This window comes from Cinclus cinclus, chromosome 3, assembly GCF_963662255.1.
Source record: "Cinclus cinclus chromosome 3, bCinCin1.1, whole genome shotgun sequence".
NCBI classification, from domain to species: Eukaryota; Metazoa; Chordata; class Aves; order Passeriformes; family Cinclidae; genus Cinclus; species Cinclus cinclus.
In genome coordinates, this window is record NC_085048.1 from 114,878,018 (window position 1) to 114,904,567 (window position 26,550).

The 26,550-nt window shown below is 39.4% G+C and overlaps 1 protein-coding gene across 1 annotated transcript in view; it reads right to left on the reverse strand.

Annotated features, from left to right (window-relative positions):
• EHBP1 (EH domain binding protein 1) overlaps positions 1–26,550 on the reverse strand; it is a 206,204-nt gene that overhangs the window by 47,191 nt on the left and 132,463 nt on the right. The window contains exons 14-16 of the mRNA XM_062490659.1: positions 24,393–25,307; positions 22,294–22,437; positions 4,617–4,764 (exon numbers count right to left, since the gene is read on the reverse strand). Coding sequence (XP_062346643.1) covers positions 4,617–4,764; positions 22,294–22,437; positions 24,393–25,307 — 1,207 coding nt within the window. The remainder of the gene's footprint in view (positions 1–4,616; positions 4,765–22,293; positions 22,438–24,392; positions 25,308–26,550) is intronic.

Consider the following 26,550-nt stretch of genomic DNA (forward strand, 5'->3'; position numbering starts at 1 on the left):
AAGTAGAACGGCACTGCATGATCTTCACGAAATGGAACAAAGGACAAAAAGTAAAGGGATAAAAAGCAGACTGAAGAGAAAACAGAGAATGGTAAAGCAACAACAGCAGCAATTCTGATGGCTTTGAATTTCCTTCAAAGCTGCTCTACTGTTTCTGATGAGGAGCTGGACTTTGAACACCATTATAAATCCTTCATGATGGTGTTAGAGAAATTCAGGGGCACTCAGGCCATGGTACTCTCAAATACATCCTGGAGTTCACAGGGGCACACTGAAAGCATGACTGGGCTACTGTGGACATTTGGAAAAGGTAGAAGGGAAGAAAGAGAGACACTCTCATGGCAGAGGGGAAACCAAATCCACCTGGAGTCTAGAAGCAGGCAGTGACTTTTGGAATCACCAAAGGAGTCAGCTCACAAGGTCAGCTCACAGATATTAGTGATCCCACCAGATGCTAGATGTGTCAAAACAATCTAAACAAGATGACAGGGTTTAAGACTCCTGCATACTATGGAACTGCTTATATTAGATTATTTGATTTTCTTTAATTTAATATAGTAAGATCAGAGGCGCTGCCTTTGACACCAGCATTTTAGGAAGCAAAGGAGATGGCAATGTGGAAGACACCAGTTTCTAGTATCAGCTAATGACCTGACCTAGTATTTAATTTAAAGTTGGCAGACTTTGACTGAATATGATTATCAGGACACTTACATTTTATTTTTTAAAAAAATCAATTAAAAGCAGTAATTTGAAGTAATTTCAGAATTTTTGAGTATCTTTAAAAAATCTAGATTCTTTGATTTAAATTACTCTAGGGTTTTTTTCCAGTTCAATGTTCTTCCAGTGTATTAAAAGGGAAATGTGTTTAGGGAGCATGTTACAACAAGATTTTGCAATTATAAATGATAAAAGGAACAACATGACGAAGAGATAACAGATATCTTTTATGAAAAGAACAAATTGCTAGTGTGAAAAACTTAAAGCACTTGGTCCAGAACCAGGGCAGACATTTAGAAAACGACTGAAGGACTGAAGAACTGCTTCCTTGAAAAGTATGTACATTTGAATCCTAGAAAGACAGTAAAGCTTTACTGTGTCATGAAGGAATGAGCAAAATAAAAGATAAAGGATTGAGTCAACAACTTAACACCACTGACCATCTCCTGCACAGCCTGGATTGTGGTCTGGACTGGAGAGAGAGAAATAAATATCTTTTGGAACCACGTGGAAATGCCAGAATATTGATGGAAAGGGATCCAGAGGCATTTTATAGCTCTTACATCTTACTACTGAGATTAAGGTCAGGCCTAAATTGTGGTTAAACTGATATTCTCTTGACTTGGTTTAAGATTGTCCACATGTGAAGGATTTGCAGTTGACTGCATCAATTTCTAGATTAAATGCAAAAGGAGTAATTTTCATACTGAAGCAAAAGCACTGATGGGGGCTGGATCACGTTACTGGGAGGAGCTGCACAAACAATACTCGCTCTTCAGGGAAGTCTTCTCCAGCCTTCAGCATTATCTCTGGGAAGTCCTTCAGGCTTGTGGATGTTGAGATATTTAGTTTATTTACTTTCAGGTACAGAGTTCGCTTTAAGGCTACAGGATGTGACGGGAGCCTGTGCACAGCAATAAAGGCAGCAAAGGTGGGGAACGGAAGAAATGCAGAGTTGAAATACTGGTTCCATGTACAAGAAATCTGATGTCAGGACAAGAAATTACAGCAGGAACTGCCGACAGATAGAAATACTGCCTGCTAAAAATATGAAGGGCCTAACAGTCGCACCATGAGTCGGAGACTAAGCATGATGAGTAAGGCTGTGCCACCACATACGTTCCCTGAAGATCATTGCCTCAGAAGTGCAATCCTGAACGTACCCTGTCCTCACCATCCCTGGGTCCGAGCCACTTCCTCACACGATGCCAGCTCAAATAAAGGATGGAGACGTGCCAGTGAGTAAAGAAAACACAGCACCCAAATCCCAGAAGAGCAGACGGGTGTTCCACTGCTCAGGGACAATTCCTAGACAATATGCCAATTCCTTTGTCCCACTGCTGCTAGGAAAGGGGGGGATATTTGGATCTCTATCTTGATACTGTCCCTGGATCCATCTCAAGGCGTCCGCTTATCAGCCTGAAGCTAGTAGGACATCTAATAAATTTGAAGCTGCCATCCCAAAGCCTCTGGCAGTTGGCAGGAAGAAGTGTTTTCTATCTCACATGCCAAATAACCTATGAAAAAGACTGGATTTCATAGCTAGGGATGCTGCTTATCCAGGAAAGTTTCAACTTGCCACAGTAATTTGAGTTTCTCAGACCTTGGTTAAATAAAGCCTTTTAACAAAGAATATTGCACTAGTGCCAAAACATGAAATTCTTAATGAGCATACAGAAACAATGAACGACATAATGCTTTTACCTATAGTTGTAAGGAAGAAGTTAGTCTTTAAAGACTCCAGAATTCCAGGGCTGAAAAGTCACTTTTTTCCTGAAATAATTTAATTGAGAATAAAATTATTTGGTACATTCCCTTTTTGTAAATAATAAAAAAAAAGAAGTAATTGCAATCAATGCAGAAGAAGAGATTAATGATGTCTAATGGACAAGAGAGCTTGCAAGACACAAGATAATAAGCTTGCCTTGAGTATTGCGTAGGGAATACAGGACTCCACACAATAAAAATGTGAATGCAGTTAGGGGAAACGTTCAAAGTCCAGTAGTAATAAGGAGACTGTCTATTTAATCCTAATTTTTGGTGGAAATTGAGAAACAAAAATTACTAAACCCAGAAGTAACTCCAGTTCATTTGGTCTGCAAAGTGTCGGTGCCGTTTCACAGAACTACTGCATTTCAGAAGAATTAATTTCTTTAGGGGAGATTTGGTGTAGCACCTGAAAAATACCAGTGTTGTAGTAGAATTATGTGCAAGATGTGTCATAAGCAGAGCTTTTTGAGAAGGAAGAAAATGCTATAAAATGCACACAGACATAAAAAGAGCAAAGAGGGGAAAAAAACAAGACAAAGAATGAAAACTTTAAGTCCAAGAGAAGTTCAAATAGATTGGCCAAAGTACTGTACGAATGAAGAAAAATCGAAGTAGGAAGTATAAATCAATGCAAAAGTAGAAAGCTGGGAAATTGTTGCACTGGATAAAACCCAGTAGGTAGAGTGATGATAACTTTATAAATGAGTTGTCATCAGTTCTGATGCTGTCTGCTCTTTTAGTAATACTAAACTCTCTGGGTGCCTATGCAATCTGCCTCTACAAATACAGATTTATTTTAATATATATGCACAGCTACCTCTCAGACCGTTTACAAATTGCATGAAGGGCAGGAAGAGCAATGGCAGAGTACAGAGGAAAACATGAACAGGACAATCACATCCCAGAAAGCAGCACACTGGGATATTTAGCAACTCTACAACTGAGTCACTGCAATAAAATAGGGTCACAGCTCTCCAGCTGAGCACCCAGGATAGAACCAAAGACCTTGCTTTGAGAGAAGGTATGGCAGGAACAGCTATGAAACAATGAAGGGGAAGTAATGAAATAACGTAGGATGGGGAGTCACAAACTGTGAAGAGGGATGAGGAACACCATAGTCTATGTAATATCCAAGTCCTCAACCTGTCTTACTGTCATCAAGGATATAATTTCTCTATTTGTCACAAAAGAGAGTTATGTTGGCAAGCTTGGTTTACTGGGCAAAGAGAGTAAAACTGAAGACCAGACTCAAAGGGAGATGTAAAAGTCACTGCCTTCTCTTGGGTGTCACACGGAACAGAAGGGTAGGGGTTAGGGTGCAGTAAGACTGTAGTTAAATATTTATGCATACAAAATACATGCAGTACCAAAGAAATAAATATTTATGTTGAATCTACAAGCTGGATTTTCCTTACACTTTGGCTTATGATTACGAGTTAGTTTGAGAAACACTATTTCCCTTTGAATATGTAGAAGACATTAGAAGAGCAAGGAACCTGCACGGAAATGTGTGCTCAGCACCCATTTGAGCTTGAGTGACACTACATTACTCCAGCTCATAGCACTGGCAGGTATATGAATTTTAATGGTATTTCAAAGTCAGTTTAATAACATTATAGCAATATTACAACTCAAAACCTGTAAAAGCAAGTGGTCTGTCAAAAGACTGCCATTTAAAGTCAAAAGGTTGTTGCCCCCACCTCTCACAGGCCACCTTTAAAATTCTCTTCTTTTGAACACATTTAATACAAAATAACACTTCTTAAGTGTTTCAAATGTTGTTTCCCCCCCAAATTATGTCCTTGTTCCTATATAAAAATATATATTGAAGAGAACCAACAACCATGAAATTCTAAAAAACTGTGGGTAATGAGAAATCTGTAACTAATGGGCCCAACATGAGCTACTCATTCACAGAACATATTTTTTCTTTCAATCACATGTATGCTTTTCTTTTAAACTGTTGGAAATTAAGTGACACAATGCAGATTTATGAGACACATCTACAGCCAGGTCTTTTGATACGCTCACCTAATGAACAACAACGTTTTGAAGTGTGAATAAAAGTGATACCCAAAAAGGGTCTCTGGTTTCTAGGTTGCCATAGGAATAAGATACAAGCTCACCTCCAGATGCCTTTGACCTTTCTTTCAACTTTTCTGCAGCCATTTCAGTGTAGCTGGGAAGTTCTGACATCTTCACTCCAGATCGAGCTTCTGCTATTAGCTGACGAGCTCTCTCTCTCAGCTGCCGACGCCGCTCTTCATCTTGCTGCTAAGATATATTGAACAGTTGCCAACTCAGTAATTGACAGAAATGCAATTTCATTCTCAATCTGATCATCATGATAGGAACTGGTTTACAGCATGGTGCTTGGCCCACATTATAAATAGGATGCTCGATATCAGTTGGGTGTCACACCACAATTTTTAAAGACATCCATGCGTCAGATTATTTTTTTTAAGCATTCCCCAAATTATTACTGCATTAGAAACCTGATGATTTGCAATGTAAAGCTTTTATAAATTATGTTCTATAAAAACACCTTGATGAAAATTTGCAGACACTTTAGTCTCAAAGTAATCACACCCAGCTGATTTGAGTGAAGTTTTACCGTGGCTGTAAAATGGTTTTACTAAATTGAATTACTCATTTGAGTAGTACTCTGTCACAGAACTGAACTGAGAAGCCAGATGTTGCTCTTGGTTACCCCAAGCACCAAGCTGACTTCAAAGTATGAAGTGGCATCCAATCTGAGGCATGTTCTTTGACTTCAATGGGTATTTTTCTTTTTAAAAAAACCAATAAACTAATGGAAATTACTGAAAGAACAATAGATGCTCTCACAGCAGAAAAGACTTTGCATCCCTTTAAAACATCCTACTAGTGGGGCTTTGGTCAAAAATTAAAGGAATCATACTGGAACCACGCCAGATAGTGCTGTCCCACTAAAGCTCATAACTTAGAAGCACGGTAGTATTTCAGTTACATAAATAAACAGAGTTCTGCAGCGTGAAATTTTGTAAAAGACTAACCCACCATGATAAAAAAAAAACTTCATAAAAAGATGTGTTTAAACACATCCCTAAGACTCCACAGCCTCCATAAGGGAAACCATTTCAGTTTTCACCTTAACCATGGGAATTTTGCTAAGTTAGGACTGTTTTTCCCCTCCCCTCAATATCAGAAATGCCCACAAAGTACAACAAAGTCAGAGTGCTTGTCTTAAATCTAATCTGCCAATAAGTTTATGTATTATTACATAATGACCTGGATAAATCCCAGGTACAGGCAGTTGATGTGAACTAAGTGGAATATAACAAACTGCCTAATTTTGGAGAGCCATTCTGGCAGCCTTCCCACCAACCCAGAAACTTGAGCATCCCACACCTGCAGAGGCTGGTGAGAGCTGTTGCTAAGTACTATTTAGTTTAAGCAATCATTAATAAAACAAGCGCAAAATACTAATTAGGTACATTTTATCCATTTCCATGTAAATTGTTTGTTTGTAGCTATTTACTCAGCATTGTTCTCGGCACAATAGGAAAAATGCAAATGACTGAATCAGAATGCAGCCCTAATGGGACTTTCTGTTTATAACCATTAGCCCAGAGGTGTGCTGTAATTCAATCCTCAAGCAGAAAGATTTAGCCTCATTAACAGCTTGCATGGGCAGGTTACAACTCATAAAACCCTACAGTAAACAAAGTATATGGACACAGCACAATATCTCGCCTGTGAGTGACAGAGTTCCAATTCCCTATCAGATTGCCTTGATTTACTTTTCTCCTAATGTCCTCCCCTGGAAAGACAATTCTGCCTGGGCCCTGCGAGGCAGCGGGATGGCACATGGGCTTTGTTTGCTTTCTCACCCTTTAACTTCCCAGAAGGCACAGAGCAACAGTTCTAGCAAAAATTTATTTGGTAAAGCACACATTAGAAAGACAACTGGAAAGCTTCCCTCCCCCCCCCCCCATGCACTATAATAGATCAATTTAATTTAATTTCTAGCCAGCCAACTGACACAGCAAACAGTTTTATTTCGACCCACAGTATTTGGTAACATTAATTACATTGACTTTTACTTGAAATAAAACTGCTCAAATCTCTAATATTCCTAATTCCTTGGATATAGGAACCTGTGGGCTTAATGTATATGACTTCTAAGAACAAATGTACAAAATTAAGATTCCCACATGGTTTAACGTCAAACAATTTAATCTACTCCAGCACATGTAATTTAAAATAGGGCCAGGTACATGTTAGTGACAAAAATGCCCTAAACTGAGCTGGCTGATTCCTCCTTTCCTCCCCTCCTCCTGAAAAGAACTTGTATCCTGAATTATTAGCATAGTCATTAACATCCCGGGGATCTCCAAGCAAACACAGATTATGGTGGCTTGTGTTTGTGCTGATTAAGCCAATCATCACCAGCGGATAAGGGAGAAAAACCAGCCTAGTTCTTGCTTAAATTCAATTCAGGTATTTGAACCCTTGGTTACTGAGCTTGGCAGAAGAAACACTGGTAAGAAGGGGCAATGAAACTGAGAGCAGAAAAAGTAGACAGACTAAGTTTTGAGGTACAGAAAAATAGTTAAACAGCATAGCAAGCTAGAATTTGGAAAGGAAAGCACTTGAGAGATGTACAGGGGCATGAAGAAAAACATAAGAATCCACAAACAACCCAGGAGATATGAAAAGAAGCACTGCACCAAGAAAGGACCAAGCAAACACACATACAGTGACTTATTTTCCCCTGTACAGTTGAAAAGAAAACTCAGTAAAATCTTCCACCCTCTGACACGAATCTGACATGCCAAAGAGACATTACAGTTTTCTTTGTTATTTCCCCCCAACTATTTTGCAATGGTTTAAAGATCTGCCATGCAGATGCAGTGAGGAAAACTTCACTATTTAAGGACAAACTCTTCAAGAATAAGTAATGTAATTCCTTGTTTCCCTCCTATAAAAATGTATTGCTATGCAATTTTTATATTTCACAGTTCACTGACATCTCGGCAAGCTTTCTTCCACTGCTTCAATGGTGCTACTTTTAATTTTATCCTCCTTAGTCCTAGTAATTAAAGTGATCAGCAGTGGCATCCCAACGGCTTTGACACAGCTACAACCCCCTAGCTGACTCTGGCTTTTAAGGGAAAGGGGAAGAAAAAAAAGGACGGGAGTTTCATTTCACTGGAACAAGAAAATCAAGCTTCTCCAATCCTCAACTTTATCCAATTGTTCTTTCAGCAGCCTTTGGATCTTAAGAAACAAATAAAAATGGCTGCCATTAGGGGGTCCTGTTTGTACTCGCCGCAGACGGCAATGACTGACATTACTTTGGCCAAAAATTACGCCGTGGATTTGGGAAGGTGAATTCAAATGTGAAACACTGGCAGGGCAGTTTCCGAGATCATTACCCAGCCAGCTGAGAGCTGCCCAGCTCAAGAAAATATTGAGAGTGTTGGAGTCTTCCAGGGAAAAAAAAAAAAACAACCCCAAACATCCCTTAAAAACCATCTCCTTAAACGAGTAAAAATTTTGCAAACTTCTCACATTTAAAAGAAAAAGAAAATAAACCACAAAACCTATGCCAGGGATTTTCAGTCCTCCTTTGGTAGAATTCTGGGAGGATCCAAACTGACTTTACACCAGCATTCTGATAATGTATTGTCCTCTCACTATAAAAAAAAAAATAATCTGGTGAACTGCATTTATTTGATGTTTAAAAAGTAAATTCTTTACTGAGTCCATAGGCTGGGGGACAAAAGCAAAATTTAAAAATGTGGTAAATAACTTATAATCCACAGCAACAAAATCAAACCAGAATTATATGAGAGAAAGTGATTCCTGCAGCTGTAGGTTTCAAAATGGCTCATGGTTGGCCGTGAGTGCACAGTACATGTAAGAGAAAGAACTTGACTGCCACCTCTTTCATCATTAGACAGGAAGAACGGCTCTGTTATTAACCATTCAGAAAGAAAAAGACTTCTGTGCTTGTCCAGAGGCAAGGATTACCAAAATGTACCTATTCAGGATTACCAAAACGTACCTACTCAGTTAGAAGAGAAGGCAGAATAAAAAATAAATAAATAAAATAAATAAAATTACACGAGCTTTAAAGGTTTGAGCAGGCTGGGTTGTAATGTGACCTTGATCGGCTCTTGTTTGAGTAAATAGGATTTGGGATAAAACATTAAAACTGTTTAGCAGATCTTTTCAAACCATTTCAAACTTTTCTTATGTTGGTTTATAATATAACCAGACATGCTTGTAAATGGCCACACCTGCTCATTCCTCTGGGGATGGCCTGATCTCTGCCTTTGCTAACAAAGAAAGGACGGGAGGGGAAAAAAAAAAATCAGCCTTTCTTGTTGCAAAACAGAGTGGAAAGTCAAAATCTTTCTCAAGTTTGTCCCATCTGGTCAGATTAAATCTTTGATCACCCTGGGGATCACATTTATGTTTGGTCTCTACCACTGTTTCAGAACAGCTCAAAATACACAGGTAGTGTGCAAAATATGGATTGCTAAGCAAGGAACACTAGGCATAAACAAAAGTGTTTTTGGAATTCTGTGGCTTTTTCAGATGATAGGAGGTGGTAAGCGAAGACAGACATAAACATCCTGGGTATTTTCTGCCTTCTGCCTGGTGTCTACATCAGTTACCTCACTGTCGATAAACTGGATGTAGCTTGAAAATATTTTTTTCATGAACGCATATCACAAAAGTATCAAACTGCTTAAGTAGCTATTGGCTTAGGAGGCAGGGCAATGATACACTGATGAGACAAGACACAATGAACACGGAAGTAGCTCAAAGTGTAAAACTGGAAGAATCACAAACAATATCTTAACAAAGCTGTTAAGAAAAAAGCTTCCAAAATTCACAACAAAATGGGGTGGTGTGGCTGCAAAATGGAAAATATCTCCTGGAAAACAACCAAGGAGGCATTTTTAAAGTAGCCAGCAACTTCTTCTATTTTCATTTTTTAATTTTTAAAATAATTTTATGTTGTTCTGGAAAATGTACAATTCACTTGGTACAGTATTTCTGTGTGAAGAACGGTGGTTGTAGAAAAACAGTCCACCGATAATTTAATACCTTGTGTCATTGTGAAGCTGAAAAACTCTTGGTTTACTGAATGAAAAAAAAAAATGAAAAAAAGAATGGCTGACTAAGTAAGTATCACCTTGTGCTACATCCAAGGCCTCTTGCTGGTTGTCTGGCTGCTCTTTTGTAGGCAAAAAGGAGCTGAACGCTCTCTGGCTCCTTAGATCTGGTCCAACAAATGCACTGCCAGTCATGCACACGGATCCAGCTTAAAACCCAGTGTGAGCCTAAAAGAAGCTAGTCAAACTGGCACCTACTCATGCAGAAGTAGATAGATTTGTCATGACAGGCTGATTATTCAATGTAAAGAAACAGTTTAGCTTTTCTAATCTGGTACAAATACATCTTTCTCAGAGAAAAAAGTAAAAGGTCTAACAGTTCAAGTATTTATAAGTAAAGAAACCACCAAAAAAAATTGTAACGTCAAAGTGAACCACAGGTATTTGTGCAGGAGCATTCTGCTAAAGAGCCCCCAAGTTCCATTCAAATAAATAAGATTTAACCCATTTAACCATTTTGGAGCTGCACATCTCTGTGGCAGAGGTGATCTCATCTGCTTCACACTGCACTTGGCTCCACGGCAAGTTTCAGGGACAAGCTGAGATACTCAATTCCAAAAACACGTTGTGTTTTCCCTTCTGCCCTGTCTTGCTTGCGCTGGTGCAGAGAGCGAGGTGCTTCCTCAGAGAACCCTTCAAGGGCAGCCCTGCCAACCCACAGGGTTCCCAGGAAACACCACCAAGAAAGTTGACCTAAAACAAAAGCAGAGACAAAGGCCTCCACTAACTTCTTCCCTGGAATTTTCCCTGCTGAGGCAAGTTTGTGCTCTCCCCCATCCAGGAAGTATAATTAAGGTCAACAATAACCTAAGGTGCTGGGATCCATGAGCTTGTTCTGCCTGTCATCGTGACTGTCAACGCTATTGGCACGACACACAAGCAGGGGCTCAAGCACGCAGGCTCAGAAATGTCCTAAAATTGTGCCATCCTCCAGACAAGGGAGAACATCCGATGAACAAGCTGGAGATGGTGTTTTCTGTGCCTTTCCACAGCTGAGTTACAGACAGAATTCAAGAAAGCTGCTTACTCATTGCAGGAGTCAACGTTCGTCGAGCCCCACTTAAGGGATTTTCTCTTGTGTAAACTTGACTTCATAATTTAAAAAAAAAAAAAGAATTAAAAAAAAAGGGGGGGGGGAAGAAAAACAAGTGGTGTTATGAAACAAAGACTTTTGGCAAGTGGACGGGATGCGTAAGCTGAAGAGCAGCATCTCTCAGACTGCCATCCTGGGAAGCTTCCTCCTCGGGCGGGCAGCCCCGCCAAGGGAGGGACGTGCCCTCCTGAGGAATGCTCCCGGGTCACTCCCAGCCGAACAAAGCCAGCGGGCTGCAGGGGGCCTCTGAAAGTTGGTTTTCCTCCCCACCTCTTCTCTCAATTTTTGGGGGAGGGTAACGAGATCCCTGTCTGCTTCTATGTGATGAGAATGAAAAGAACAAGTGCGAACCCTACATCTCCTTGGACCCTATTTTGCTGGGTGGTTTTTTTTTTTTGTTGTTGTTGTTTTTTTTTTTTTTTTAAAAGTCCTGAAAACTGCTGGCAGGTTTTTTTAATGGAAAATACCAATCGCCTAAGATCTATACCTAGCCTTTTGCCAATAATGAGAAAACTTCACCTTCTGTCCCCAGCAATTCTTAGGAAATCTTTTGCTGTTATTCCTACAAATCCAATTACAGATTGTTGAGTAGCTAGTGGAGTAAGCTTATTGAGGAGTGTCACATCACTAAGTCGTGCGTATGTGTTTCAGTTTGTAATGTGGTCTGAGCCGCTGTAGAGGTGTCAACTTAAAATGCAAGTAAGTAGCAGAACAGGGCTAATCCCAGCCACTACTCCCCTGCAGCCAAATTGTAGCGCAATGAATGACAGTGGAAATGCAAAGATGCCACTGTGCTTATCACACACAGCCAGATGGTGGACCTGGATCAATGCACACATGCCACGATCAATGCATTTGATAAAGAATTAAGAAGAAAACTGTACATGTTATCAAAGAACTTGTACATGGCATAATTATGATTCTGCATGTGCTTACTGATGATATTGGAGACTCAGAGGCAGGTGATAATGAAACTGATAGGAAGAAATAGCTTAAAGGCTACAGCATATGGCCTCAGCACTAAGAAATCTTGTCAAATAGTTCAGAAAGCTTTTTTAACTGTTATTACAGGCTGCTCATAGTGCAAGCTGGTGGCAACGTTTTAATTTTTTTTAAACCTGAAATGTCAAAAAGTTACAAAAGCTGTACTTTTCAGAATGGTTCAGAAAATAATTAAGATGCTATTGTGTTTTAAACATGGCAAAAAAAACAACTACAGGTAGAGAGAGCGTTCACAATTTGGGGGTGGGGGGAGTAGCTGGGCATTTAAAAACACATGTACAATTCTGTGTTTCCTGATTAAATGCATTTTGACTTTGAGGGAGATTGTGGCAGTTTAAGGAATGTACCTTGGTACAATTGCAATTTGCCTTGGTAGCAATTTTCATCCAGCACGCCAATTTCTACAGATGCAGTTTCGATATTGCCAAAATTTCTGTACTATTGAATTGTATCAAAATGTACTCAACATCAGACGTAGAGTATTTCCCTGTTTGCATTTGCGCTCTGTCAGCTGAGTTACAGACACCTTGGGTGTGAAAGAAGGCATCAAAGATTTGTGGAAAACAAAGTCTAAAGTAATAAAAAAAAAAATTATAATGTATAAAAGGTACCTAAAATACAAATTCTCATGCTCCAGTTGATAGATGAGCTGTCTAATCAACGCCTGGACGTAACTTAAGTGCTCTCATTAGTGTGAAGACCTTCAGGCTAAATAAGACTAAATCCCTTAAAAATTGCTTCTCCAATAGAAAAATCCCCCTTACTATTTTCCTCTGCCTAAATCATATCAATTAAAAGGAGAGAAGGGAGGGAAGGGGAGAGAGAGGCATTTTCACATGACTTTGTTTTAACTGACACTCAAAATCTATCTTCTGAATCCAATTTAAAATGTCTCGGCAAAAAAAAAAAAAGTTCATTAGCAATTAAAGAAACAAAAAAATCCACCCCGAGTTTAGTTTCTCTTTCACTTTCAACCTGAATCTTTACTCAGTGCTAAGGTGCATAATGTCCATTGAATCCTTCACCATCACTTCTTTTTTCAACCCCAAACGTTTAATCAACATTGCAGTTTTACATTAAATGATAAAATTTATCAAAATGATACTCCAGAAGAGTGAAGCGCTCATTTATTTTTTTTCAGCAGGCTGAGGAGGAACACTCTCCACCTCCCCCCCCCGGCTCCCCGCCAACCCCCGAATTTCAATTTGTCCTGACAAACCATTGGGTATTAAATTCTAAAGGCACGCAGAGTGCATAAAGAACTGATGGCTTGATTAGCTCTTGTGGTGCAATTGAAGGAGCTGTCTCTCTCCCCGCTTCTCCATTTTGAGAAACACTTTGATCTTCGTTCAAGTCAATTCATGAACATCAACTGACAAGACTGCATGAAACACCCCAATGGTTAGGCCCAAACTCGTAGCAAACTATTTGGTTTCATTAAGGCTTTAGGAGAAGTGACCAGTGACAGTCCTTTCATTCAGAAGCCAACAGGCAAGTGACTATTTAAAGTTTAATGTGCACAATGTACTGCTGAAGGCCACTACACCTATAGTCAGTCACTCAAGTATGAATGCCTTTACCTACTATTTTGTGACATGTGAACTGCTAAGTGCAGCTGCAGTCTCATTAATGCATTTGCCCAGATTTGTTTGCAGGATTAAATGGACAATGCACAGAATTTCTTGTGAGAGAAACAACTGTATCTTCAAAGGAAGGTAGCAGAGCAGGTACTACGTAAAAGCCAGCGATTAAAAAGAGATTGTGTTTTTAAATGCAGTAATTTACTTGAGATTTGCACAAATGCAGCAGAAATATTATCTGTTCCGGTTGAAAATAGGAAAAAATTTGAATCTCATCGCCCGCAAAACGCAGGGTGTTTGGGCTGGCGTTGCGCTTTGCTACAGTACACTACTTACACATCACTCTTCCCCTTTTTTAGTTGCCCTTTCCAAAGAGTCCCCACTTCAAAGAGTTCATTTTTGCACCAGTTCCTGTCAATGCAGGTCAGAAACACTAAAGTGGAAAGTGGCTGCAGTGCCGTGGCACAAAGAGTCTCCGCGGCTGAAATCAAACAAAGCCCAATTAAACTAATCATAACGTCCCAGTGAACACAAGGAAGCTCACCTGGTATTTCTGGACTTCTTGTGTGAATTCCCAACCCTACTCGGTACTTGGTACTATAATTACCCTGACCAAAATACTGTGAAATTACTGCTCTGATCCACTAATGGCTGCAAAAAATCCCGTCGCTGTGGTTCCATGCCAAGGGGCCGTAGCAAGGTGGCGCAATGCTTTCTGACAGAGACGACAACTTCGAAAAACTCAAAAGGGAAAATTAACGGGATGTGGTTTATGTTGCCAAGGACTGTTCATTAATTACCAATTTAATCACTGCTGGAGGCATGACATTACAAAAATCTGGCTGAAAGTTCTAATAGATTATGAAGACCACCTAAGAAGAGTGACCAAGAAACGTACAAAACAATTAATACTGTTTCACTGCTATCAAAGACACTCAGATTATTTTACATCAAGTGAAGCAAAAGAATTAGTAGCTTCACAGTGCCACCACTAGGAACTGTAAATACAATGGCACACAATTAGTAATGCACATGTGACTTTTCGTTCAAGGCATATATCCTTGGGAAAGCCAGAACACGATAAGGAGAACAAAAGAAACATTTTTAAATGAAATGAATAAAGATTTTAACTCTACCCTTGTGCATGCTGAGCAATCACAGAATAGGCAATGCAAAATACAGCTCTAAGTAATGGCGATATCATCCTGGGATTCACAACAGCGTGTACTGAACATCCACACGGAAAACGTCCACAGCTATTAGCAGCGATAGAAATAGAGCATTCCAGGGACAGAGAAACCCTGGTCTCACTCTGTACACAAAGGGATAGCTCTGAAACAGAGACTTCTTTATTTTTTTTTGGCTAATATTTATAAATGGCTAGAAGAGACTAAATTTTTGGAACTAATTTTGTTCAGATGATCTTAAAAATTCCATTAATAAACTGCCAGCCTATTTTCTGTCAGCATGAGAGTTAATGGTATGGCTGCAGACTGTGCAGCACCTTGAATTTACAGCCATATAATAAATAAATGTATATATTTAGGCCAGATCTTTAACTGGTGTAAACAGATACATCTTATAGAAATAGCAGCAATAAAAATCAGCTGAGAAACTCAAGCATTTATATCCAAAACTGAAACTGCTAAGATTTTTTGTGCATTATCAAAGGCTATACTTTATTCAGGAAATCCTTCCTGCTATAAAACTGACAGTGCATACTAATTCTTCTTAAAAATTAGTTTACTTGCACAAATCGATTTATTTTCCCAGCTACATCAGGGACTTGCCTACAGCAATATTTTTGTACAGTGACATACCACCACTTCATAGCAAGAAAGTGCTTAAACAGACCAAATACGAAGTCAAAAGACGTAGAAGCTTTTTGGAAAGTTACAGATTGTTTTTATTTTTCATGTATTGAGGAATGTTAAATAAAACAAGTTGCTTGCTCCTGCCACCAAGGAACTGAGATCAGACTACCTCAACCTTAGCGTGTCGCTATAAAGAAGTAAACACTAGGTGGGTTTGAAGTGTTCAGCAGGTCTAACCTCCAGTTAAAGAAAAGCATATTGTTAAAACAAATATAAAACTTGGAATGCTCATGAAATGTACATGACTCTACATACATAGTCTTATCAGCTTACACCATATTTAACCACTTTATAGTGCCATACAAACAAGACATATAAATGAACAACAGGGAATAAGTTACCAAAGCTCAGGGATTACCAAAATAATGCTCAATCTTTTTACCAATTAGATGGTAACTCCTTCTTTGTAATCTTGGGAAGATCTAGTGATCATATCTAAATCTGGTTGCAATTATCAGCATGACAGACTAGTCTTTTTTCAATCAATATTTTCCAATTAATATTAAAAGACAAAGGTTGCCACCTGCAAAGTCCTACACCTCAATAAATTCATGTGAAATGTTTAATTAATAAAGATCAGGTTTTTAATCTATTTTTTAAAGAAAAACAAGATAGCAATAACTTGAGAGTGCTTCCTTAAATGAATTAACATTACCACCTCAATCACAGACATTTATTTTCCAACTGAGGACACTACAAAAAATCCAGCAGTGAACTGAATACCTTTCCTAATGCAACATAAGTAGGGATTCTGGTTTAACACAGAGAAAAAAATACTAAATTAAGCTAAATTGCACTCATTTTCAAGAACCTGAAAATATAATTGGAGGAAAGAACACTGGCATTGCTACCTTGAGTTTAAGGCATCTTTCAATCAAATTAAAATATTCTACTTTTGCTGTCTACTCTGAATTTGCTTTTGGCACCACTTCTGTTCATGTTGGCTACAACTGACTTATTGGAGATAAGTTTGGACAGTTTGGAGCTTATTAGTTCAGAGGGGCAGCAGATTATTGCCAAACATGATCAATAAATGGGATCATTTGCTAAAGCGGTTTTTTTCTGAGCATTTCAAATAATGCTTTGTTTTTATTTTATTACAGTCATCGTATCTGGAATCTGTGCAAATGTATGCAACCAAAATTAAAGAGCATAAAGACTCATCTTTCAGATTCTGTCACTTTCTGAAGCCTTTCTAAAAAAGAACTTCCATTTCCACTAGTCCAGTGCATTTTAAAAAAAAAGTTATCATTTTGCACTCAAATATTTATGAAAATGAAAAGTAATGGGCACAACAGATTGACACCTGAAGTAGAAAGAGCTTATTAAAAATGAATTAGATACAGCTGCAACAAGTCCTTTGAGCAAGGGAGCAATAAAAAGCAGCATTCTGAGCAAGGAGAAACAATCTCATGGCACAGTCTGTTCCTCTGCCCTCTGCACACAGTGTTCTTGTGTTTGGAGGAGACAGCTTTTTGGTGAAGTATCTGCACTACTTTGTATCTGCAAAATCTACTAGAAGAGTTGAACATAATCACCACTGCTCTTTCAAATCTTTCTCTTTTTTTCAATCTATACACATCGATGCAGCTACTGCTGTCATTCAGCTTGAATAAATATAAAATAATGGTACCAGATATAATTAAACCCAAATCTTTCTCTGTACAGAAATCAGGGTAGCAATAGCTGCATTTAAGCACAGCAGCAGTCTCAGGGTTACTCTCCAAATCCCCCCACGTCAGTTTGCATTATTCTGGCTTTATATTCTTATTGTTCAAATGGAGTCCCTCACAATTTTCAGTGTAGCTATACTCTGCTCTGAAGGAAGAATTACTATTTTCCTATTTCACAAAAGGCAGACAACAGTGATTCCCTCCAGGTATCATGCCACTGAACTCCTGCATCGCACAATCTATGCCAGATCCTAAATAAGCAAAAGTTTTGGCCAAATCCATACATACAGGTGGCCCAGTTCTGCACCTAAATTCACCAAGGAGGAATCCTTAGCTCATGCAAAACCCAAATAACTTCAGAAACCATCTGTAGCCCCTGGTAGAGACAAAAACATCCTCTGCCAGATGAGCATTATTTTTCATGAATTCCATTAGATACGGCATTCCCTGCTAAAGCTGTCTACCTTAAAAAAAAAGCTAAAAGAATTTGACACAGGATTTAGGAGAAGCCAGAAATAAAGCTAGTGGGCATAATCTTAATTTTAACCCTGTACCCTCTAAAACAGTGCTTTATTGTGGCACCACCTTTTACTTTCACTATCTCCTGGTCTTCAGCCCAGACCTGAGCTCTACCCAGTGGTGTTCAGTACTTCAGTTTATTTTCACTGCTCAGTATGCCGGCCCACCCATACGTAGCATTATTTTTTACACCACAATATTCAAATCATGCTCTGAAGACGGAATTGTTAATTTCTTTATTTCTTTCTACAGTGCCACCTCTATGGTATTTAAGAGCCTCAAGAGCATTAACCACATTCCCTTCTCACAACAAGCCGTGGAAGAGTTATTACCCTGCTCTTCTGATGAGAACTGAGACTGAGAGATCCAGCTAAAAGGATCTATTGCTGTGTGCTTGCTCTGGGAAGCCTATTACTTGGATTTTTTTTTTTTTCACTATACTAAGCTTTATACAGACCTTTATATGTCTCAAGCACAGCTCCAATTGATTTCCCTGACAGACCTGGATGCTCAATATATCTGCAAATCCAACTTTTGCCTCAAAGCGATCCAGAAAGGAAGGACACACAAACAGTCACCACCTGGAGGACATTTGGCTCAAAAGACTTGGTGGCACTGAACAGGAACTCGAGTAAAGGCAGAAGAACATTTAATTCTTTCAAGCACCTTAACCATGACCTCATCTTTCACTCCTTACAGTCCCTGCTTTGTTTGTCGTACACCTTCCAATTTCTGCAATCAAAAGCACAGAGGTCCTCTGGACAAACAGCCTTCTACATCACCTCTATCCTCTGAGGAAAATGAGACACAATTGCTTTGGGGAAAATAGTATGTGATCACATAATTAAAGACTACATCATAATGCATATACACAAAGGAGGTTAATTAAAGTTGCCTGTGCATTTCTTAACTCCTAATTCCATTCTCTGTAATCATGCTGACTCCATAACCATAGCCATTTGAGTTTGGAGAGTAAATGACAGCTGCAGTAAATTTCCATTCTTTATGTGGCCCAGTAACTAAAATAAAATAAGATTTTGCCAACAGCTTTTACAGATATTTGTTGACAGCAGACTTGGGCCGAGATTCAAAAATTAGAGATTCTACCCCATGTTCTGTAGATGAGGATTCCCCTCCTGGAAAGGTATTTTAGGCCCACAGCTTCTGAATATTTCTGACTCATTCTGGTACCCTCCAGCCTGTCACTTTGCTGGATAGGTCGCATAGCCCATAGCTCCAGTTTCCTCACCTTTCCAACATCACATTCCAGCCAAGCTGCCACTGCTAACAACCATCACTGCAGGTTGATATTTTACAGCATCTGGTGGGAGCAGATATGTCCCTTCTAGCCCTGTGATATTCACCATGAGAAAAGGCAAGTTAAATAAAAATGAGTAAGCTAATAAAAAGGCTCTCCTGGCTAAAAGCTAAGTGATTACAGCTGCTATATCAGATTGCAAATGACAGAAGCATCTCGTAAAAGAGTCACCACATGCACACATACATCAAGAAAGCAAGCAGAAAGGCTGAGCTGTTTATAAATCTACCATAGAGAAAGGGATCCACAAGGGGATCAGTAACTCTGTTCACAGAGCTCTTAAGCTAATTCTTCCAGTCTCCAAAGGGCTGCATCAATTTTAATGACACAGCTATGATCCTCCCAAACCATGAGCATGATTTCAAGGAGGTTCTGATCAATGCACTCCCCTCTTAAGACTTCAAATACCTGCACACATACCTCCACATGCTGTCTGGCACGCATATACTTTGAAATGGAAGGCTTCTGAGAAACACCAAATAAGCAGACATAACGCAGAAAAAAAACTTCTATCATGCTGAAAGGAGGGAAGAACTGGGAGAAATGAGCTCAGTGCTTAGAGGAGAAACAGGAACACTGTTTTTTTTCCAAAATGGACTTTCACCAATACAAATCAGGCGGGCACACACCAAATAAACCTGTATTTATGGCCATGGTACAGACGTGGGAAATTTCCTCCCCGTTGCTGACCCTGAGCAGCGCCACAACCGTCCTCACCGCGCACATTGTCCAACCCCACTCACTGAATGCTGCTCTCACCTGGTCACTGGGGATGCAGAAACTCCTGGTTCTCACATGACACATGGAAGGTGGCAACAGCAAGGCCTAGGAGATGAGACTTTTCTAAAGTCACTAATGACTCCAGAAGCTTCGCTTAGCTGGGGTGACTGACAGCACACAGTCTGAAAGACTAGGATGCTTAAAGCTCTTTCTGAGAAGGTATCAAAAAAGGTGCAATTGCAAACTTCAAGAGTTACTTTCAAAAGTATTGCCCCTGAACTATCTCTTCGAAGTTTTCTTATTTAAAATTAGATCTTCCTGTTTTAAACCATTTTCTTTTGAATTTCAATCCATCCTGAAAATGAGCCTTGTCCAATTTCCACTACTAAATGCTGATTCTCATTATCACAACTCTCATTTGGATAACACACTACTACACATTACTGCACACTGACACATACAACACTGCTTTGAGTCAAAGTTCTTATTATTAACCTTAATGACCAAAAAAACCATGAATAGAAATAAGTCTCTGCTATATGCTAACAATCAAATGAGCAAAGACCTGCAGAAAACTGGCAGAACTACATCAAATGGAGATGCCTCATCTCTACCGGTATCAAGAATGTTAAAGAAAAAGAGAAATCAACGTGTTTTATCTTACACCTTTATATGTTGATGCACATTTGCATTCTCTTTCAGAATATGCACATGTAGGGATACGTATATAATATATACATACATGTTATATACAGCTTTATATAATGCATATTATTACATATACCAACTTTAAGAGTCTCCAAATCGCATCTCCACAACACACTTCAGAGCTGAGGAGCTTTTGTCATTCTTATGTGACAATCAGCTCAAGTCAAGAGTGCCCATTATGGTTTGCACATAGTGCCCAGACTTCACATGGGCCAGGACCATTTGTTCCAGGACAGTTCTCCTTGAGCTTCTGATGGAGGCAGCAAGAAACTCTGGCTCTGCCAAGCTACCCTAAAAGGCTGCCCTTCCCTTTCCTGCAGGCTTCTAATTAATTTTTCAACTTCTGCAACAAGTGAAATAAGGTCTCATGGGTTATCTGGCTGCCTGAACTACACAGTCCTAACTCCCACCCTGAAAACCCTGCACCATCTCCTACCCTTCAGCTGGTTTTTATGGCTTGGATGCCATCTTCATTACTGTCTAACTTCACATTGCCACCTACCCTGGGCACCTCTTCTCTGTATGCCACAGGGGCAGCTCCTTTTACTCCTGTTTGGATTTCCTTAGCAGGAGTTTGAGTCTAAAAGAGAAAGTTTTGCTTCCCAATACTATGAGTTGCATCAGAAGGGCCTCAATCCTTAGGAGAGCAATGGTAAAAGATGCTCTTGCTGGACAGTGTCCATGCAGACAATTTTTACTGACACTTAGGAACTTTTCTGAACTTCAAGGCTCTCTGACAAGATCGTGGTATTAATACAACTTTGACTCTTTTGAACAGATTTTTCAAGGGAATCCAACCATCTTTCCAAATTTTATTTATTTTTAATGTGATTAAAACAATGCTCTGTCCAACCTAATACAGAGAAAGAGAGGGACAGGGGGGGTTTTTTGGCATTAAAAAAAAAATTAAAAATATTACCCTGAGGCAGAAGAGCTGACAGGGAAGATTTCAGCTCAAACAATGAAATACTAGCAAAGTTGTAAAACCTTTGAAAATAGGAGCTTGTAATAAAAAATGTTAGGCAACTTTAATTACAGTTGCTTCTGCCTGAGTAGTTGCCTATAGTAACTCTCCTCCAATGCCGTTTTCTTTATGAAAAGATAATTTAAAAAAAAAAATCAAATTGAAATTCATACTAAAATATACATATTTAGGAAAAATTAAAAAATAAAATAAGAAAAAATTAGTTTATGTATCATTATACAAATAAGTATATAAATGAGACTTGTCTGCATGTACAAATATATTTCAAAGTAAAATCAAGTGTCAGTCTACAGAGAGGAATTTCTACAAAAAAGAAAAGCCAGCATGAATCCAAGAGAGTTAAGAAAAGAAAATGAAATGTGTAAATCACTATCTTCATTTTTTGATTGTGTGATCCCATTCCTGTAAAGAGCAGAATCTGCCCCTCAGGACTTGGTTCTGAAAGGTGGGAATATGTGAAGATTCCAGCCTTTCTCTGTATCATTATTTTTCAGTTACATTTACATTCTCAGTTGCCAGTACAGTCTCTAATGTGCAATAGTTTGAATCACAAAACCTGCATTGCAAAGGTTTGCATAAAAATTAATTAGCTTTCATCTCCAGAGATGTAGGGATCCTTCCAGGACACCGTGGAAGCCACTGGAGATGCAACCACAGCTACTTCAACACTGGAGCTCATTCCCCAGCTCCACTTTCCCCCCTCATCAGCATAATCAACTTTGGTGATAAAAAGGAATGGTTTCATCAACTCTTTCACAAGACTGACACAAGCAGCTCCATTCACTGCAACAGCACTTCTAAAGCAGCAAGGAGCTCACATCAGAGGCTCAAGGAAATGATTTACATTAACTGAAAGAGAAGTAATCAGAAATAGCACAAATTACTTCACTACTGTTTAACAAGTAATATTTGAGTTTGATCCCACCAGAAACTGCAGTTTCAAAGAAGGTGCTCACAGACTCCCACTTCCAGGAAAGAGGGAGGCACCTTTCTATTGGCCATAACATCAGGAGAAACAGGTTTTAAAAGCGAATGAAGGGCACACAACACATCAAACGTGGAGAAGAAACGTTCTGCAAGGACATATCCCCCCCTACCATGACAGCACACACAATGCATTTTCACTCTGTAAACTGCAAGACTGGCCAATGTTTCTTACATCATTCAGCTGCTTATTGCGGGCTGGGATGAGGGTACTGGTTAGCTGTTTATTCCCTGCCTTTAATGCTGCATCTCTTCTTGCTTGCTCAAGCAGAACTCTCGCTCGTTCTTTAAGTTCTTCCTGTCTTGACAACATACGTTGCTTAAAAATAAAGAAATATAATTAACAGCAAGGCAGCCTCAGGGTACTGAACGTTTATACAGTAGTTAATAGCCAGCAGCCTTCCTATACAATAAAGGTCAGGAGCCACATGAATTATGTCTTCATGAGGTGACAGAGCATTCTACAGAAATGAAGAGATGATCAAAATGTAAAAAAATAAGAAGTCATAGGCCTTTATAATGTAAATAGGAGTTCTCTTCCTTCCCCTTAAAACTTAATTTCTACCAACATTTAATGCCTTTAAACTGCAGCTGTGGAAAAAACCCAACTGGCTTCATAGAAGCCATGTCAAACGTGCTATGTGTTTACTTGTTTACTTTAATATGTATGTAAATATGGCTACAACAAAAATGCTTTGTTGGCTACTTATATGGGTACCACTCACAACTTAAATTGAACGCAAAGAGGCTGGGTACAAGGCAAAAAACCCTGCAAAAATATCTGCTTCTACTGAATTTATGAATATGCACAACAAAGTCCCTTCTTCATACTAAGGGCTGAGCATATTTGCAGAGCAGAAATAGCAAACGGGGGCTCTGCACAGGCAACATGAGAACATGAGCAGCTCCTAGGCAGACACACTCCCAAGGGCTAGTTTCTTAGTCAAGGTCAACTATGAAGAGTGGGAAAATGCATTTCCAGGCCTTTACATGGGCCAGGGCTGGGACAGGTGTTGCCTGCAGTGCTCCTGCAACAACCACATGGAAATGGAGGCTGTTGACTTTAACCAACAACTGAGTGTAGGTTCAGAGGGAGCCTCAAGTCTGAGATTTTATTACCATGTGCAAACACACCGATAATTAACAACAAAGAACTGCCTTTAAAGCCAACTCTTGCCTTCTTGGCCTGTTACACCCTTGCCCATGAAAATCTTCATAGAGAACAAATCCTGTCTCCTCCTGCTCTTTTACTCTGTATGGGCCAAGCTGTTCCTTTCTCATCCAGTAGATAAAGATGATGATGATGATGATGATGATGATGAAAAGAAAATCACAAGACTTCACTGATTAAAGGAAATTAGCTAGCTCTGGAACCAATATTTGGCCATTATCACTCATCTATAGACTGCTCCTCTTGCAAGAAAATTATCTTTATGGTGCTTACTCAGAAAAAAACCCCACAAAAATATTTGAAGCAATTCACACTATCAAAAGACTGGATATATTTTTTTCTCACCAGAGCTACTGGCACAAAGCCCAAACTCAAGAAAACTCTTCACAGGGGTAAAATTTTAAGCCTGCTTTGGCATTTTTGTAATTGGAGGTGACTGCATGTTTTACATATTTTTATGATTATATGATTTATTGATAATACTCAGCATATATATATAATACTCAACTTCCATTCTCACAATAAATCTGCAAGGTAGGTGGGCATACACTGTTATCTTTATAGAAGGGAAAATGACATTGTGGTGAAGTAACATGCCTTAGGCTACTCAATGGAAAGCAGCATAATTTAACAGTCTGGAGTTTCTACCTCACCATCCTGGCTATGTTCATGAGACTCTGGGGTTTCCCAGACAAGATTTTGAAATACCTTCAGTAAATGTTAAGGCTTTCAAAGCTTTACATTTCCTAATGATTTGATGCCTTTTTCCAGTTTTTGCTTCAGTATGCAACACTCCGAGGAAATGAGTTTCAACAGACAGTGGCAAAAGCTTTGGAGCCATCTTTGAGATAGTTGAGAACAAAAATTTCTTTAACTGAAGAGAGATTGGAAAGATCAACAGTGGGAAAATTTCTGTGAATTAATTTTTTATGTAATGATTGCTTCTCAGCACCACCTACTTCTCAGGCAAAATATTTATTGCCCAAAAATAAAAATGCACTGCTCACCTCATCATTTATGCTGAATATTTGGTGTAAATTACAAACAAAGTGAAAGAATTTGAACAGCACCTCCATCCTAATTCACAGACACGAATGTCTTACCTGGGCTGTTTTTGCAGTTTGATCTGCATGATTTAAAGCTGTTCTGGCATCGCTGTCAGAATCAGATTCTGTTTGCCTCAGAGAAGCATGTGGTTTCTTTGCAAGATCCATATCCATATTATAGGAGTATCCAGGCTTAGAAGTAGGAGATAAACTCGGTTTTGTGACAGGTGAACCAGGATCTGCTCTTGTGCTCTCTGTGGATCCTATACAACCCAGCTTTTCTTGCTCTGAGAAACCAGGGGTACTGTCTAAGCTCTGGTGTCTCTTCTTGTTGTTATCTTCACAGGCAACTGTGGGAGACATATCCTCTTTTTGATCACTGACATGTGCTAAGTCACTGAAGTCTAAGGTGTCAGTTATCAGCAATTTCTTCCTTCCCAACACGGGCTGCACTTGTGTTGCGTCTGTACTGCTACACTTCCCAATTTCTTCAGAGGCCGAAGTCCTTCCAGAGCTCTGCTGGGATTTCTGCGGATCCGTGTCACTTCGAGTCCTCCGTGAAGAAGGGGAAGCCGTGCTCGGGCTTAGGTGGTCATCAGGAGTCTGATGCTCGCTCTCAGATTCGCCAACTCCGCTGTCGTTCACAAACACGGAGTCATCCTGAGAGGCAAAGTCTGCCAAACCACCGTCCAGTGGGTGCAGCTCGGGCTCCCGCTTCAGGTCGTTCAGCTCCGCGTAGAACTTCTCCTGGTCCACAGAACTGTTTGTGTCCGTCTCGTAGTTACCCACTTTGTACGTGCTCTTACTGCTGTTCTCCTCTATCTGAACCACGTTCAGCTCCTGGCCGCAGAAATGTGCCCTTATCTGATAGAGATAGGTCATAACAGTCAGTTTGTCAGGGATGGCTAACAAAACCATGTCCGAAGGCTCCAGCAATCGCGATATTCCCAAGCTGGCAAACCCGTCGTAAGCCTTTAAAGACAGACAAAATCAAGATCACGGTGCGGCAGTTTCTTACCTATTGTAACATCTCAAGAATGCAGTGGAAGTTTCAGTCAAAAAAAGCAAGCCTAAGACACAGACAATATCACGTGGTTCTAACTCTATTGCTTATTTTTCTTTTGGCTTCATTATAGTCAGTACTATTTTTTGGTGCACCATCCAACATCCAGCTCATTGACTTTTCCTGATGGCTTCTACATATGTCCTGGGATATCTTCACAGCAAAGCAAACTGAGAGATTGTAACCAGCAGAAACACTCAAAAGGCATTGTTTTAAATATTTTTAACATACTTCAATGCCATATAATACTAAAAACTTTTGTTAACTCAAAATTATGACACTTCTATGAGTAAACAGCTATTCATGAAAGCACAGCTTGAAAACCTTTCTTTTTTGCCCTATGAAAACTTACCAATATCTTAAATGGTTCTCACTCAAGTAGCAGGAAACAAGCAAACAAAAAAAGTCTAAGAGTTGGACCAGAAAAGAAAAAGGAACTCAGGATGGCTTTTTAAGATAAGGAACAGAGATATAAGAAACATGACACTAATCCATATTGAGCTTTATCACTGATGATCAACCTTCTGCCTTCTATTGGTCATGTAATTGCAGTGATTCCTGCTGATGAAAAACTATGCCCAGATAGCCAAAAAGAACACCACCACAGATTACTTGACACTAGACATAAATCACATTAATCCATCAAGCAAATGCATTTTAGAAACATTTGTTGATGCTAAATTTATAAGAAAGAGAGAGTGAAAACCATTCCCATTTCATTTTACTTTCTAAAAGCTAAACAGTTGCAAGCCTCCCACTTTGTGAGGGCACATTGTCTTCTTTTACTGCTGGCCCTTTAAGTGAGTGGGCTTGGTGCATCAGGTTTTTCTAGTTTTGAAGAATTAAAGCCGTTTCTCAATTTACAATTAATTATTACTATCCTGGATTAACCTTGGAAGACAATATTGTGTTTCAAGGAAGCCTTTAAAAGGCCTCCTGTTAGCGTAGATGAACTCAGTTAAAGCATGTGGGCTTCTACTCCCCCAGGATTCCTGCAGCTCCTTTTCACCATATCCTGAAGGGGCTTACAATATTCATCTTACTATGATCCTACACTATTTTCAACAAAAGCAGATGCTAAATTTAAGACATGGAAGAGAAAACTGTCCTTTCACAAGGAAACAGTTACGCACATCACTGGCTTCAACTCTT